Here is an 18360-nt window from a genome sequence, read left to right on the forward strand (position 1 = left end):
AGTGTATATATTCATCAGTTGAACTTACCAGATGCCATGACTAAAGAATAGAATCTCTATATAAGACAATATATCCATTTAACTATATAAACTCTTCTAAGCATGTTTCAAAATTACTTAGTTTAATGAATTATTACTTAATTTTATGGATATATTGGATTATAGAGGGATTCTGTTGTATAGTTATGGTAAGTCCACTGATGAAAAAAAAGTCTCATTTTGAAAGTTTGAAAATGTCATTTTTTTTTGGTCATTCTAAGAGGTAGTATACCTTTAAGGGATATATTCATTTAAAGGGGGAGTGTGTGCCAGCTGAAGAAAATATTGTTTTAAAATTGTCTCCCCCTTTGTGCACACATTTATCATTTCCTGTAGTGTCAAAGAGGGAGCAATCTTTTTTAAATAAAAAAGTTTCGGATGAAATGGTCCTTTTTCATTTTAACTGCATATCAACACCCATGGGACCCTGATAAAACTTTCAAGGCATATATAATCTGCAATATAATGCTTCCATCCAAACAATAAGTTTATTTTTTTTACTTCATACATAATTCATTTGAATAATTTATCAAAGGAGGTTGTTAAAGTTATATTCAAACCTGTAGTTGAGGTTATAAAGATATTAATGATGAAGCTGTTTTATTGGCATATTGAATATGCACCAAAGAGTTTTTTTTTGCCTACCTTTTAACTAAAGCATTTACATATGTAATTAATAAAAGGTTTTGTACAAAATTTCTTCGTATTTTTTATTTATTAAAGGGTCACATAATTATCGAAATAATTAGTTTTCCAAGTTACTAGATCTGAATTTCAGCTGTCTGTATCACTTCTCAGAATAAAAATAAGGCTTCTGGTTCATTTACGATTACCATTATTACAATATTAAGTAAGTTGCTTAGGTGTCCCTTCCCATCTCAAACAGGCCTTGGATGAGATGCTTGGAGATAATACCAATGACATACATAACGGAAGAATGTGCTCATGAAGGATATATAGCATATTTCCTTTCAATAGTTATGTTATGTTATTTCCTGTGGAGAATGTCAATAAATCCATTAAAAACACATTATGCATGACAATTATAAATAAGATTAAATTTTGAAAAAAAAAATAGTAGATTTCCAACTGTCGAGGGATTTTTTTTACGAGCACAGCCTGTTGCATACAGAGCCTAGGTTTATTGTCCCATCCTTTCTATGCCAGCCCCTCTTACCCACACTCCTGAGGTCGCCAATATAAAAGATGGCTGAGCTAACATGTCATTCGTTTGTAGGTGAAAGATTTCAAGTCATGTGGGCATACATAGACTATATTAAGTAGTAATTTTTGGTCCAAAAAAAAACAAAACAAACTTGTTGCCATACATAGGCATCCTTTATCAATATTAGACCCTCACTACATTGGCGATCAATGGCGGCTCATTGATATCGTGTCACTAACAATGGTTCGAATGATATATTTATTGGCTTAATAACTACATGACAGTCTAATATAAGTAATAGCAAATGAATTTGACACGCCGTCTCAAATCCTACAGGCATGGCGTGAAAAGGAGAAATGACTTCTCCCACTATTTATTGTGGTAACGTCGTTACTATACGTCACAATAGAAAATGTCAATTTTATAAACACCACTTCACTTTCAATAGGGAGATCGACTTAATTGATCATGTAAACCAATTTTGCTGAACTTCTGATATATTTCGGGAAATGTCCAAACCTTTTAATTCCGGCCTGGGTGAGTAAACAACGACATGCTTTTCGTGACTAGTTAGATAGAGTCCCATATTATAGATTTAAAGAGCTATTTAGCAAATTTTGATCCAATATCGATCAGTTGTTATTGAGACTTATTGAAAATCGATCGAGTTTGTAGTCTGAAGTTCAAGGTCGAGCTGTGAGTCAATTCTACAATACATTGAGAAAAAAATGGTGTTGTAGGCTACGATAATGAACAATTAAAATTATTATCAATTTCAATTTATCTCAGGTTTTTATGCGTTTATGTTGGATAATTAACCCTATCTTCAAATCAGCTGCCTTGATGACGATTTTAAATCCGAAACACTCGTCAACAGTGTGAGATACACTGTTGTAATTCATATTCATATACAGCAAGTGACTGTAATAATTGTTAAAGAACAACCATTTAAATAACTATTTTACATTTCAGCGCCGGAAACGAGTGAAAGAATTTATAAACAGTTGTTGAATGTTGGTACCCCAACCGTAAAAAAAACTAGCGTTCGTGGTAAAATCAACAAACGACCCGCTTTCAGCTCCGGTAAACTTAAAGGACCCGAACAAGATTCCGATCTACTGCCGTTAGAATTTTATAATTTTCATTACAACACATCTCCAAGAAATGTAAGTTCTCATTGTATAAGGTTAACCGCGATCAAAGCAGCTGAGGATATTTGATTATACCTATATCTTAAGACCACTGACCAGCTGTTCTAATGAGAATTGCACCTCCAAAACATGCTTTACCGGCATGAAATCAGCTCCTTTGAATTAGATGCGAGTCGCGGGAGTCTTCATACTGAAGAATACCAGCGTCTAGGCTTAGTAAGGTTGCTTGCATTGGCCAGACGCCAAGTTAACATCCCATTTCCAAGACAAAGTGGATTGATTGGGTTTGCAACCCATAGATCCCCGTCACTTTGAGCATATAACCAAAGATTATTAGACAAGCAAAATGATCATTGTACATGGATGATACACTATGCAGACCAAATGGCTCAAAGTTGCAGCAGATAACATTTCGTGAAGCGAAATATAACGTAGATAAACATTTTTCGTCATTCCAATGTCTTGTTATATAGTTCGTCTAGGTTATTGGTGGGTAAATATGAACAAATTATATTTATCTGGGGGAACGGCTATCGTTTTGTTAGTTGTTAGTTAGCATGATAAGTTCCAAAAGTATCCAAAAGTTCATGGTCGACTTTCTATGTGAACAGATCTGCAACAATTGATGTCCGATTGAAAATGTATCGACAACAAAAAGAGCGATTAATATTTTTTATCTTTTGACTCTTGAGTCCGAATTATATTTTACTTGTAGGGAACATTACGAGATGAAAATGTCCATGATCTCAGAAAACACAATACCAGTCCATGTCCGTAAGTATAATTTAGTCTGATCTTTTTAACCAAATTGACAAATTATATTGCATTGACCCTCGATTTTGATCGATGATCGAAAAACTAAAATCGATTGGAGAGTACGGCTACCGTAATGGCCATGAAACCAAACTTTTTCAAGTTGTTTATTCGATGCGTTGGTATATCTTCAATTACAATTTCATATCTTTTTTTTGTTTTCTGATATTTTTAGTCTCGATTGTAATCTAACAAGTTTTCTATCAAAAGCATGTTCAAAGCTAGTATTTTTACCCAATCTAAGCGTGTCATGTAAAACCCGTTTCTTGAATATATATCCTGTAAATTGGTACACACTGCCACTTTAACCAATACATGATATTGGTGTTGTTTTTATCAATAGGCTTATGAAGAGTAATGTCAGGTCACAAAACGACTTTCTTAAGTAGGTTTACTTATGAGATAAAGATTAATGACATATTCTTATATCTATATCTATAAATATCAGTATTTTATGGTGTATAGACGTAGTCCATTTATAAAGTCTCGACAGACTTAATATTCGCCCCATGTTCGTTTTGTACTTATTGCGATGTGCTATTCTTCAGTCCTTGAATTATGAGGCATAATTTCGGAATATTTGGAAACGTTTGCCAGAGGTTTTGATCTGGTTTTCTTATGTTAATCTAGACTTCGACCTTGTTTTGTGATAAATTCTGAGGCATAATTATTTTGGACTATTCTTTGAATATTGAGACATTTATCTGGAATTCTGAGCTTGTTTTCTTCTGTGTTTCTTGAGAAACCCAAAGCCTCGACCAAGTCTTATATTAAATTTTTAGGTACAATTTTGGAAACTTTTTAGACTTGAGGCGTTTTCGACAAGTTTTGATCTTGCTTTTAAATGTGTTTGTTTCGATTAACCAGGGACTAAAACCCTGTGTTGTGATGAAATCTGAGGCATAAGATTGGACTAATCTTTGAATACTAAGACATTTATCTGGAATTCTGAGCTGTTTTCTAGTGCGTTTCTCGAGAAATCCAAAGCCTTGATATATAGTTTCATATTGAATTATGAGGCACAATTTTGGAATCTTTTTGGATTTAAGACGTTTGCCTGAAGTTTATTGGTTTTCAAGTGTTCATCTGGATTAATCAAAGACTTTGAGACTTCTTTGAGATATTTAATTGAAATTCTGAGTTTGTTTTGTACAGTTTTTTTTTAGGAATCTTTAAAAAACGTATTGGATGTGGAACTTTTGTCTAAAATTTTGAGTGTAAATGATAATAAATTTTTGTAGATCCACAGAAGAAAACGTTGAAGAAGATTCTATGGTTAAAATGCTGAAAATCAGAGCCACGTCAGCTTATGTTAGGAATCCAGAATGCTACCAAAGAAACCCGGAGTTCTTCATGGTAAGCTTTAGAGTCTTTATACGCTTTCACATTACTATGGATAGGGGCTGCGCAGGTGACAGAAGCTACAATTTATATGATTTTATCTGAAATTTCTGCACATTTTCATCAGTTTCGGGTGACGCTTGGCTACGTATCGAACCGTCGATTGTCGGAGAGTGGTCTTGGTCAGTGTCTGTACCAACAAAACTGGACTGAAAGTGCCATTTATAGTTATGCAAATTATTGTCCTTTTTATTAACAATACGATTACAATGAAGAAACACGAATTGATTCCATGAATTTTCCTTCTGATGTGACCATATAAATAACTAGATGCAGGGATATGTTTGCAGTAGTCACATTTTTGTTTTGTGGTAAGAATCGAATACAAGAGTAATATTTGATAGTACACTATTTCAGAGTTGCACCCCGACCGAAAGAAGAAACATGAGCAATCAGAAACCTGTGGTCTGGAATCATAGTCATCAAGCTTTGAGATTAGATAAGGAATGGGCTGCTAAAGCTCAGTGTAGGGCAACAAAACGACATTCAGAGGTAAGCCTCGTCATACATATGCTTACAGTTAGCATATAGATAAATTATAATTATCACACAATCAATACCCAAAGTCTTTAGCCTTTGGGGGGAAAAGCGAGTATGCAGAACCAATGGGCGAAATATCTGAGATTGCCCGAATTTCTTACCTTGTTATGAGATTTCTGTCCGAAAGACTTGCTTTTGATGCGAGGGGGTTGGAGGGGCGGAGCTGCCTTCTCTATCCCCCTTTGGCTCTGCCACTGTCGATCTTAACCAAAATAGTTTAACTTGGTTGTACCCGGGGTAAAAATCATAGATTACACTCAGAATAAAAATAATGTCACAGGGATCCCATGTTTATCAAAATGTGTTACAGCTGGTGAAGCATAGAACAGATAAGATGTACATACTAAATGGAGCAGCGTTAGGTCTGAAAAACCGATATAGCATCCCTGATGGTGAAACACAACATCTTAAAGAATTGTCTTTAGCTAGACACGAACTCAGAAATGAACTTCGAGAGGCCAGAGAGATGTAAGTAATATCTTGGAAAGAGGGAGCAGACAGCCATTAATCAGATTATTTAGATTTGTGGTTCAATCACCTTTGCGTTGACCGAAACTACGTTGATTGCATAAACTTCTATCGAAAGGCGAGGTGGCTCAGTAAGTAAGACGCTAACTCACTAACCTGAAGGTCCAGATAATACTTTCGGATTTTTCGACTCGGGTTCCCCTGTCAGGGATTCTGGTTGCAGGTGCTGAGGTGAAAAAAAAAACACATCTATTCGTTCGGATCGGACAATAAACCGAGGCTCCATGCTACAGGCTGTGCACGTTAAAAATCGTTTGAAATTGAAATAGTGTAATTTTTTTTCATAATTTCACTCATAATACACTGCAAGGCATTGGTAGTCTTCATTATCCAAAAAAGGCACAGAATAATAAAACGTAAAACTCCATTCATTTCATTTAAATTTCTACCCAGTATCTTTTCCTGCTCCTTTAGAACTTTTCCATTCATTCCTTTCTTTTCAACCTCTCGATTCTTATTTTACATTTTTCTTTTCTGTCTATCCACTCTCTTCTAGTATCTCAGAAGATTCTAATGATGCAGAAGAACAAATTGCACCACATAGCTCTAATGTGGACATGGGTGGCCAGTCGCACGAAAATCAAGAAGATGGATCAAGCAACGCAAATGCTAATACTGGCATCGATGGGGAATCCCCTGCAGCAGTCAAAGTCGTCGATTTACTTCATCACGGCAGTTCACCTCCTGTTGGCGCGGCTCTTATCGAGCTCAGCAAGACAAACAAACAGCCCGAAGCAGGAAGAAGCTCGCGAGAGGAACAGATACATTCAGATTTTCTAAACTCACACCCTGCTCCAGTAGGTAGCTACGCCATCATGCCATTCAGAGCCGACAGTCCAAGTTTGATGAATAAAAAATGTACGAGCAGTGTTCCCAAACGAACGAGAGCAACGGAAATATTACAAATTCAAAAGAAACAAAGATTCGAACTGAATAGTGCCAATTTAAGTGAAAATCTCACGTTTAAACAATTCCCAGTGAGGAAGCAATGCTATAGGTTTCAATGCTATAGGTTTCAACTATGTAAGAAGGCTCCCAATGTTTGTGAATGTGAATCTAAAACTCCATCACCCGTTACAGGTTTGAAAGGAAAACAAATTCCCCTTTCCAACAAATCCTGATCATCTCAACCATAAACTTCATCTCATCATCCACAGTCATCATTGCATGAAAAGTAGTTATATCCATTAATGCAGGACATGCAAATCCAATCAAGATGCGAATGGTAAATTTGCAAATGAAAGACGGTAGATTTTACCGTCAAATGTTTGTTTACAATCACAATCAAAAATAGTAGAGTTTGCCATCAATATTGGTACTTTTACAATGAATCAGTATGCTAAAATTGTTTACATCCAAAATTGGTACAGTTTACAGCAAAACTTGGTACAGTTTTCGCTTGGTACAGTTTACAATGAAAATTTGTTCAGTTACAGTTTACAATGAGAATTAGTTCAGTTACAGTTTACAATGAAAATTAGTTCAGTTACAGTTTACAATGAAAATTGGTCAGTTACAGTTTACAATGAAAATTGGTTCAGTTACAGTTTACAATGAAAATTAGTTCAGTTTAAGTTTACAATGAAGATTGGTTCAGTTTAAGTTTACAATGAAAATTGGTTCAGTTTGAGTTTACAATGAAAATTGTTTCAGTTTAAGCTTGTAATGAAAATTGTTCAGTATACATTTAAAACCGGTTTAGTCTACAAAGAAAATTGGTTCAGTTTACAATAAAAAAAATTGTACAGTTTTTAATGAAAATTTTTTCAGTTTACACTGAAAACTGGTTCAGTGTACATTGAATATTTGGTACAGTTTACAATGAAAATTGGTTCAGTTTGCAATAAAAAATGTGTACAGTTTACAATGAGAATTAGTTCAGTTAAAGTTTACAATGAAAACTGGTTCAGTTTAAGTTTACAATGAAAATTGGCTCCGTTACAGTTTACAAACTAAATCGGTTCAGTTACAGTTTACAATGAAAAGTGGTTCAGTTTACATTGAAAATTTGGTACAGTTTACAATGAAAATTTGTTCAGTTTAAGTTTGCAATGAAAATTGGTTCAGTTCGAGTTTACAATGAAAATTGTTTCAGTTGTATACAGTTTACAATAAAAATCGGTTCAGTTACACTGAAAACTGGTACAGTTTACAATGTAAATTGGTTAAATTGATCATGTTTGCAATCAAAATTGAATAAGTTTACCATCCATATAAAGATACTTGATAATCCAAATTGATTTAGTATGTATTTTTTTTTTTTAAGTTTATTTGAATTACAATGCGTTATTCTTGTACATTTTTCCATTATCAAAATTATTTAATTTTATTGTAGTGAATTTGTTATTTAATTCAAATAATCATTAAATTCATTTTATATAACACCAGTTTATTTCTTGGAAGTTGTTTTTCATCCAATCAATATTGATTCCATTTTATTTCTATCAAAGGCCATGTTCACCATTTTTGGAGGTTAATTTGAGTCTTGAATGTATGTATATAGTCTTCAGAATTACTATAACTGCATGAAAAAAGTATCATCCCTTTCAATTTCATTTACTTTTTCTATATATATGTCTTATCAATATTATGCCGTATCAAAAAAGGCGAGTAGTCATTTTAACTTCCAAACACGGATAATTCTGTACACAGGCTCAAATTTCAAAGGTGAGCTGTGAACACTATTACTGATTAGCCTAGCTAAAAAAATCCTGTTTCTGTGACTAAGGTATGATTGGTTAAACGGATGTTTATTCTTTAAGAATTTCATCATAGCGTGGCACATGATTTAACTGTTACATATATATGATAGAAAGTTTTGGGTGGGTTGGTTTTGCTGATGCCGTGTGGTAAAAACTTCTTCATATCTTGATTTTTCCCATCTTTCCATTACAGACACAATCGATCCAGAAATATCAGTGCTTTGAGAAGTGTAAGGCATTTAAGTACTTTTTCCTATTACTAACAGCTAACTTTCACTACTAATCTTACTGTATTAGTCCGAAACTCTTATCTGCTTTTGTGTAGAGGTAGAAACTTTAGTTTCTTACACCTATAAATGTATGGGGGTTTTAAACCACTTTATTGACTATTTCTGTGCTAGAGCGTTAACATAGGTAATTAAAATCACACCTAACAAAACTGGAACCCAAAAATTTGAAAATGAATGTTGATTAAAGGGATTGTGAAGAGATTTTCTAAAACTTTTATGTGCATTGGGGACACTGATAGCATAAATTTACACCATTCCAATTTTCAATCAGACGTCTAGGGTCCTTGTAATTCCACTAAAACTAAGTGTTTGATGACGTCACTTATCATGAAATATGGTTAATCATATAAGGCCCTTCGTAATTAGTGACGTCATCAAACACATACTTTTAGTGAAATTGCAGGAACCGCAGACGTCTGTTTGAAAATTGGAATGGTGCAAATTGATGCTGTTCATATAACACATATAGAAAACCTCTTTTCAATCCCTTTAAAGTGAATACATGTACAATGATAAACACGCTCTATAATAGCCGATAAGTAAGGTCAAAAATGTCTATCAGAAGTCAGTTTCAGACTACGTTTTCAGCAGAACCTTTTCAGAGATATTATAGGTATATATCCTTATCAGTTTTTGAAACTTAAATACGACGCCCAATTATAGAGTTATATGAAAATAACTCTATGCGTCACTTCCTGGTATTAATACATTTTCACGGGCAGTGGTTTTACCCACATGAATAGCTTTTAATATAATACATAAATTGAAATTTTAGAGTCTAATTCTTTTAGATGTTCACACTTGCTGTTTCTCACTAGAACACTTTTCTTCAATAACCAGATGCTGCATCTCAATTCAAATTCAAATTTGGACTTGTCCACTCTTAAATTTGGTGTTAATGAAACTCTTACTATCCTATTGTACTATTGCATCTTGATGTTTTTTTTTTATTCAGAGGAGTAGAACGGAAAGTGTAAAGTTACCGAGATTAAGTGCGAAATCAAAAGATCTTGTCACAGGTAAGACTCAATGGCTGAATGGTTGAAGCAAGCCTGTAACTAATCCACCCCGCCCCCCCCCCCCCCCCTGCAAAATTAGAACAAATTCTCAATTGAAGCTGAAATCAGTCTCTATCAGCTATTTTGCCCCCCCCCCCTTTCCTCACCTGATGATTCGTAGTGTTTATTACCTGTTTATTAAATTTCAGATAGCAACTCGATGGTACCAAGCATTTACAGCAATACACAGGTAAGCAGAATAAAACCTATATTCGTGGTCAATATAAGTACCTAGTTAGGTAGGTAGATGACAAGTTAATGTTCGCTTCTAGCCGATGCTGATATCGCATACTAAGTAGTTGTTGGTAGTCGTAGTAGTTGGTAGATGGTTCAATTGTTTGATTCTGTGCTGTTGGTTAGGTAGTTGATAAGTTCCTCTGATGCCGTTCAAATTTATAGATATATCACATTTTAGACTATTGTGTCCCTTTAAGTGAATGAACGAAAGACTGGCTTCTGCTCTTTAAAAAACGAGCAACGCAATACAGAGTGCTCACGAGGCGGATTTTGTCCAGAAAGAGACACAATCTTTACCGATTACCAGCTACGACTGACCTGACTGAACATCTGATTCTTTTCAGAGCAATGATTTTGGTAGAAAACAATCCAAAACAGGGTGTATTACAGTAGAAGGAACTCAGCACCCTGTGGATAAACAGAACGATGAGATGAAGGCAGAAACGGCCGAAAAACAGCGTGTCGTTGCTGCAGATGGTGATGAAGAAGAGCACACTGCTGTCGATAAAGCATCCGATATGAAACTGGCTTCCGAAGAAGACAATCCTAATCAGCCCGTTCCTGAAGAGTCATCGTCTTCAGATAGTGAACATGACGATCCAGAAGAAAATGACGTAGCTGTGAATCAAGCATTTAATGAATGTACCACCTCGGATGTAGATCTTGCTAATAATATCGATATCGAGATGACTAACAACACGGGAATTGACACAACGGTATTGCAAAACACTGACGACCCCACTAATAACCAATATGACGAAGAAACCGAAGCGGCTTTACAGTTTTATGGAGAAGTAGAAGATGAAGATGAACATGCAGATGATGATGCCGATAGATTATCTATATGAAGTTGCTTACCAAAAAGATGATATTATTGAAAACTGACTTTAACCTTTTTAAGCATTCCAAAAGATATTCGTTTCAAAACCTCTACAACATTGCATGCTGATCGTATCGAATCAATTTTACCAATTTTATCGTTGATGATTCTGTTTAAACTGTCTTATATTCTATAATGAAAATGTCTTTTGATATGTAAATTGTCATAAACAAGTTTGTATAAAAATGTCTTATGCTATGATAATTGTCATAAACAATTTTGTATAGAAATGTCTTATGCTATGGTATTATGACATGATAATTGTCATTAACAAATTTGTATAAAAATGTCTTATGCTATGATAATTGTCATAAACAATTTTGTATAAAAATGTCTTATGATATGGTCTTAAGATATGATAATTGTCATAGAATGAGATGGGTGCTTTTATTCCGCCACCACTAGCAGAGGTTAAAAGAGGCCCCTTGGACGACCAAGAACAACCGGCCGTTGGTTTTTATACTACTATTTTGAACATGTTGACCAATCGACCACAAAAGTAGCAGGTCTATATCGAGTCTTTGTCATTCATGTGTGTTATAATATATCATATTTACAACAAGAAAGGGTTGTGAAATCATGTACAATTTTATAACATTTTCTACAGCAGGATTTACAAAAAAATATTTAATATTAAACCAATAATGGTTTTGGTAGTGTTTACCTAATAACACACATACGACATCTTCCGTGTCTAATACTATCTATTAGTCCAAACAAGATAACTTTCAAGTGCATACTTCCTTCAAATTAAGGAAAACCCTTATCTTTAAGAGGATATTGAATGCCATTGAAACGCTAGTACCTGTAAGAATTTCCGTTGTAAACCGCATTAAATAGAAAAGAACGACACAGTTACGCTAAGTCTAGATTGTTCCTCGCCAAGATCAAGAGATATTCAAATAATGGAATATATGTTACAGCATTGCACCAGGTGGATTGTGTATAGACCTTAATTTCTCTATTAAACGCACCAATATGCATAATGCAAACGTAATACAGATTTTTACATTACTGGTTAAGGTATTTGTTTTTGGTCTGGGACATCCTGAAGGATTGTATGATTCTAGTCATTCCTTTAATTATATCAAAATCGTTAACGCAAATGGTGTTTCAAACGCTAAAAGATTTTCTAATGCAAATGAAGTGTCAAACGACAAAGGATACGATTTGTCAAACAACAAAGGATACGATGTGTCAAACGACAAAGGATACGATGTGTCAAACGACGATGGATATGATGTGTTAAAGGGCAAAGGGCTTGATGTGTTAAACGGATATGGGTATACTGTGTCAAAAGCTAACGAATTTGATGTGTCAAACGATGAAGAATACGATACGTCAAACCGCAAAGGATATGATGTGTCAAAGATCAACGAATACTATCATGTGTCAAAGTCTAATATATATGAAGACAATGAGATAATTTACCTGGAAGAATCTAAAGAGACCAACGAGACAGAACTGAGAGTACCATGTGTGAACAACACCACCAATCAATCTGTGTGTCTCTGCTCTTTAGATGGAACATTTACAGACTGTTCAAGACAAAACCTTACTTTCTTTCCCATTGTTCCACTGGAAACTAAGACACTGAATATGAGCGGAAACAGTTTAAAAAAATTAGATCAAGATAGTTTAACTAATATATCTACTTTATCTAAAAGTTTAAAAAGTTTAGATATTTCTAAAAACCAGATTTCATACATAGAAAACGGTTCACTGTCAAATTTTACAGTTTTAAAGATTCTTAATGTAAGTGTCAATCATATCTCTAATATAGCCATTGAAAATCTTACTAGTGGAATTTCAACCCAGCTCGAACATTTGATACTGGAAGGGTTGCAATTGAAGGAACTTCCATATCATTCAATGCCACATTTGAACAATACACGCCTTTCGACTTTCTCTGTTAAAAATAACAGTATCAAGAATGTTTCCACTACCGAGATATTTCAATCCTTGAAGAAGCTGAAACATTTGGACCTTTCTTTAAATTCCATTCGTCAAATCAATGTTGGACACTCGGAAACTTTAGAAACGTTGAGTTTATCTAGGAACGAGCTAACCCGTATACCACATTTTTGTCGTGATGGAGTAACCCTCCCAAAAATATATTGGATTTTTCTGGATAACAACTGCATTCGTAAATTACATACTGACCGCCTAGACTGTTTGGATAGTCTGCAACTGTTAAATATTTCAGCTACGGGAATTCAAAGTATACCGACCAATGCCTTCTCTGAATTTAAATCATTGCGAATAATAACTTTGGAAAAAACAGAGAGCTTAAACAGCATTGAACCCTATGCGTTCAATAGCTCAACTTTGCATAAAGTTTACATTCGCTTTAACCGTTTGGTTTTCAATCGGCGTCAAGTCGACGTGAGCACGATTCTAAGATTGTGTCCCAGCCTGCAACGGTTAGATATCTCCGGTAACTACCTCACTACGATGAAAAACACGGACTGGAATGACCTATTTGGACATGTCGGTAGGCTCATGTGGCTCGATATAAGTAACAGTGAAATTCTATTTTTACCCAGCGCAATTCCTAAATATTTACTCAAACTGCAAGATCTTCATGTGTCCAATACCGCAATTCATTTCATTCCGAATGGTTATTTTAGCAAATTGACAGAATTGAGAGTACTATTTTTGAATGGTAACAAATTAACTACCATTAAAGCACAGGATTTTCCACCAAGTTTTACAAATCATTTATATATCATCAATGTTGCGTTTAATCCATTTGTTTGTGATTGTGACTAATTGTGGTTTATTGAATTCGCAGATGCTAATCGCTACAAAATGAATTTGTACCCAAAAAACTATGAATGTTCTAAAGGCAAATGGAAACAAATAAATCACTTTAACATCAACAAGAAAGCGTGCATGTTGAAAAACGAAACATCTGAAATTATTCAATGTACCTGTATTGCGACGATTTTTTTAATGTTGATTATGTCGGTTGTGTATCGTTATCGTTGGCGATTACGTTACATGTTTTTCGTCTTGAATTTCCGTAGATGTAAGTGTGCCAATAACAGAAAAATGGAGTTTACCCACAACGTTTATATTAGTTCGGCTGATGCTAATTTCAATACGGTTTATTACCAAATTATCATGGAACTTGAAAATAAAGGAATCAACGTTTTCTTTCCGAGTAGAGATGCTACGGTTGGTTCGATGGCTTTGAGTGAATCATTAGAGAATATGGATAGTTGTAAATGTGTTATTATATGTTTATCTAATGCTTATGCTCAAGATTGCTGGTGTGAATTTGAAGCCTGTATGGCCGTAGAAAGATCCATCTACGAACATTGTAACAGTAATGCTATCATTGTGGTCGTTTTAGAAGAAATTTGTTCACTGAATGTTACCAAGATCATACATAAATTAACTCGGACTGGTGATTATCTTATATGGGACGAAAATAGTGCTACCAATGGTCTATTCTGGAGAAAACTTGGTCAAATGGTAGAACTACCAGTACCATAATAATATGCTTGCTTTTAGGTCCACCATGGCTGTAAGAATCATTTGGCATTATTCTGACCTTTAGCTCTTATCCAAGCATCTAATTTGGGATCATTGAAGCGTGGAGTAAGAAAGAAATTATTTACCCAGAATTACCCAGACTTTAGTTTTTAATTTTCACCAATTTTTATTCTTCAAATTGTAACTTACTTATAACTGGTATACATTCTCAACGTCACTTAGCTCTTGTCCTATATTGATGACACCTGGTGAAATGTTTGTTTAGAATTAGTCGATCTGAGGCCCTTTATAGAATTGGAATATACCAGCATCTACCACGTCTTCACAATGTCAATCTTTTACGAACTTTGTCTGTCTACGACGAGGATATAGTTTACGTTTTTTCATTATATTATTACGACTCTTTCAAGGGAGATAACCACAATTTTAGCATATTCGTTCTGCAAGTCTCAAACGACTTGTTTACAACCGAAAAAATAGACAATGTCCACAAGTTTTGTTTGTTTATATTTGATATTTTATATTTTATATTTATTAAATTGTCATAAAAATTAAGTTATTTAATTCATTTTTCCCAAGGATTCACAAACAATCAGATTCAATAGCCACAGTAGACTCGACAATATAACAATGATTTTAAGCAACCGGCCACGACAATACTTCGTCGAAGCTGTACGTAGACAAAGAAGGACTGGATGATAGAGGCTAGCGTACAGTAATCACAAATTTAACTTTTTAACGGCCATCTTTTCAACTGCTTTCCTATCAGGTTTACTGTTGCTGTTTAAAGGAATATTATCCAGTAAAATAACATATTTTGGACAAGCTCCTACACTGGAATAGTCTTCTCTAACAAAATTCTTTTGGCAGAATTCTTTAACCTTTTTGTCGTCGCTATCTGAACCCGGAATTAGCACTATACATGCGCATATTTCCTTCTGCAATATATCATCCGGAACCGGAACAACAATGACGTCATCAACATCGGGGCATGAACGTATGATGGATTCAATCCATGCAGGGTGAAAATAGTCCTCGCCTCTGACGATCACTTCCGCCGTGCGACCAAACACTATCAATTCTTCATTTTCATTCACGTATCCTTGGTCATGGAGGTTTATAAATCCGTTTTCGTCGAATTCGGACTTTGTAAGTGCCTCATCACCAAAGTACCGACTAAACATCCAATTGGTTTTCACAAAAATATTTCCACGTTTTCCCTTGGCTAAAATTTGGTTATTTGCATCCTTGACTATAACTTCAGTTCCAGTACAAGGTCGCCCGGCGTTAAAATCTTCAAATTCCCTACCATCTCCAATTTGCACGAAGGAAACTACATTAGTTTCTGAAGTTCCATAGGCGTTGCATACTGAGTGGAAATATGGTAGAACAGTATCAACAAATGATTTAGATAAAGGCCGTCCACCCAAATGACAATACTTTAGTGGCCAGTTCTGCAAATCGGGTTTGGTTTTTAAAATCTTGATCAAGTCGAGCAGTTCTGGCAGGCCGATTAAGACGATGTCACACCTCTCATTCATGATGATTTCGTATACTAATTGGATTAGTCCGTCGAGTTGTGGAGGTTTGCTTTGATCAATGAACACTCTTGTCTGGCCGGTTGAAAGGTAGAAGAATGGAAGCCCGGGCATCCAGCTAAGTGATAGATAATTCATCATTTTGGTTGTATGCTTTCCATATACTCCCTTCAAAAGAGTTGTGAAAAGTGTTCCTGGGTGAACAATTAACTTAGACATACCAGTTGTCCCGGAAGATAGTAAGATAACTGCATCGGCTTTCGGATTATGTCGTATGACGTCATCAACAGATTCTGTGATTAGGTTCCTCCACAGAAATTCCAAACTTTTGTTTTTGCAAGGGAACACGACATGGGTTAAATCTGGCAACACTGTTGATGAAACTTTGTTCCCATCTTGTACCTCAAACAGTTTGGTAAATATACAGCGACGTTCTTCATTTACATCGGAGGACAGAATTAAAGCGCGGCATTTGGTTTTGACCAGATTCTGTATCAAGAACGAACCATCTTTTAAAGAAAGATTTCCATTAAAAACAACACAACCAGCCAACAATATCCCAAAAAAGGCAATTATACCATGTGGTGAATCTGGCAACAAACTACAAATAACATCTCCAGGATCTAAACCAAGACCTTTCAGATGCTTAGCAAAGTCAGTAGCGTGAACAAAGATCTCTTTACATGTTAATGCTGTTCTTGACCCATCTTTATCAATAAAAACGAAGGCATCTGAATCTGGATGTACCTTGGCCCAGTATTCTAACCTCTCTGGTAATGTTTGACCAGAATTTAAGGAGGTCATAGTGTTTTTCGATTTGCTTCAAGAGAGATGCAGCCAAATTGATTATGTTCACATATAAGTTACTCTTTACATGCACTAGGTCTCTGCTTTAAAGGTATAATTTACATCCCGAAACCTGAAAGACATGACAAAATCAACATAATCAGCTATGTGAATTAGCCAAAAGGGAATGGCAATCCCAGTGTCATAGACCATACAATTTTACGGTTTATGAGGTCAATTGCATTGCTTGGTAAATGCTGCTATATGAAAATTAAACCATTTCAAAAGATGATCTAAGATCGGCTGGCGTTAAATGCATCTTAAGCATCGGATCTGTTGTATAAAATAATAACACCTGGATCGTTTTTTCAGAGAGTAGTTAACGGCACTGAAGGTGACTGCAATTTTTCAGTCGTTGGGGCTTAAAGCCTGAACATAGGGTTTGCGGTTTGCGGTTTGCGGTTCGGTCTACATTTGCGGTATGTTGGACAGAAACACAGCGTGCCTTTTTTGTCATTCCAATAGAACCCCGCGAAACAGGCACGATTTTGTCGAAGAACCAATTGGGTTAAATTTGAATGTACCGGGGTTAATGACTCGACTAGAAACTGGCTACTGATTTGCCTAGACCCACCCTGTATAGCGGTGCCGTACTAAAATTCACTCTGGAGGTATTGACTGCAGCGCGGCGTATGAATGTTTATGAAAACACCTCGAGGAATTATGTACGAAAAACGCGCGTCGCACGCCGCACCGCAAAACGTAGTCTGTATGTTCAGGCCTTTAATCTAGCAATTAATTGATCTAATTTCCACATACCACTGGGGCTGACAGTCAAGAAAAAGTCTGTTTCTATAAAAAAAAAAAAAACAAAGTATGCAAACCGCAAGGTCATCACGAGCTCTTTCGCATCACTCCAAAGGTTTAACGTATGTGTACATAGTTCAAGATTGTCCTTATTCAAATATATACATGTACTCACAATTATAACATGTTCTTACCTGCACGTTTACTTCTCAAGAATGTGATAGTTGAAGAAAATTATATCATAAATCTTCATGTCATGTTACTGCATCACAAACACATAATTTAGTCATATGACTTGTCGCGGGGTGCGATTCATATTACGTTGTTGTTGAAAGGTTTAAAGGTGCCCTCATACCATAGCGACCAGCAGTTGCGTTTGGTAGCAAGTATTGGACTATCGGTCATAAAGGTGCTCCACACCATAGCGATCATCACTCGCCTCACGCCGCAGCGACCATCAGTTACTTGTGGTAGCAAATATAGGACTAGCGGTCATAAAGGTGGTCTCACGCCATAGCGAACATCGGTTTCTTATGGTAGCAAATATAGGATTAGCGGTCATAAAGGTGGCCTCACGCCATAGCGACCATCAGTTGCTTATGGTAGCAAATATAGGATTAGCGGTCATAAAGGTTCCCCCACACCATGGCGATCATCACTTGCGTATGGTCGCGAATAGACTATAAGATTAGCGGCCATAAAAGTGCCCCCACACCATGGTGATCATCAGTTACTTGTGGTAGCAAATATAGGATTAGTGGTCATAAAGGTGCCCCCACACCATAGCGATCATCAGTTGCTTGTGGTAGCAAATATAGGATTAGCGGTCATAAAAGTGCCCCCACACCATGGCGATCATCAGTTACTTGTGGTAGCAAATATAGGATTAGTGGTCATAAAGGTGCCCCCACACCATAGCGATCA

The 18360-nt window shown here is 35.7% G+C and overlaps 3 protein-coding genes across 3 annotated transcripts; 2 read left to right on the forward strand and 1 right to left on the reverse strand.

Moving 5' to 3' along the window:
* Nucleotides 1-1660: 1660 nt before the first annotated feature.
* Nucleotides 1661-11029, forward strand: LOTGIDRAFT_232842 (hypothetical protein). Its single transcript, XM_009058063.1, has 10 exons — nt 1661-1741; nt 2177-2370; nt 3071-3129; nt 4410-4524; nt 4927-5061; nt 5420-5577; nt 8533-8569; nt 9585-9648; nt 9837-9877; nt 10269-11029. The coding sequence occupies exons 1-10, from the start codon at nt 1714-1716 to the stop codon at nt 10770-10772; spliced, it is 1335 nt and encodes a 444-aa protein (XP_009056311.1). The 5' UTR covers nt 1661-1713; the 3' UTR covers nt 10773-11029.
* Nucleotides 11030-11782: 753 nt separating this feature from the next.
* LOTGIDRAFT_162138 (hypothetical protein) lies at nt 11783-14305 on the forward strand (the record flags this gene model as incomplete). The annotated part of the gene is made up of 2 exons (XM_009058064.1): nt 11783-13298; nt 13599-14305. The coding sequence occupies 2 exons, from the start codon at nt 11783-11785 to the stop codon at nt 14303-14305; spliced, it is 2223 nt and encodes a 740-aa protein (XP_009056312.1).
* Nucleotides 14306-15024: 719 nt separating this feature from the next.
* Nucleotides 15025-16647, reverse strand: LOTGIDRAFT_162139 (hypothetical protein; the record flags this gene model as incomplete). The annotated part of the gene is made up of 1 exon (XM_009058065.1): nt 15025-16647. One exon carries the CDS (start codon nt 16645-16647, stop codon nt 15025-15027), a length of 1623 nt encoding a protein of 540 aa, XP_009056313.1.
* Between the last annotated feature and the right edge of the window lie 1713 nt (nt 16648-18360).

The sequence above is a fragment of the Lottia gigantea genome, assembly GCF_000327385.1.
Source record: "Lottia gigantea unplaced genomic scaffold LOTGIsca_32, whole genome shotgun sequence".
NCBI lineage: Eukaryota > Metazoa > Mollusca > Gastropoda > Lottiidae > Lottia > Lottia gigantea.

Coding starts and splice junctions, on each gene's coding strand:
- LOTGIDRAFT_232842 (XM_009058063.1), top strand. CDS start 1,714: ATGTCCAAACCTTTTAATTCCGGCCTGG. Junction 5,062..5,419: donor CAACAAAACGACATTCAGAG/GTAAGCCTCGTC, acceptor AATGTGTTACAG/CTGGTGAAGCATAGAACAGA. Junction 9,878..10,268: donor GCATTTACAGCAATACACAG/GTAAGCAGAATA, acceptor GATTCTTTTCAG/AGCAATGATTTTGGTAGAAA.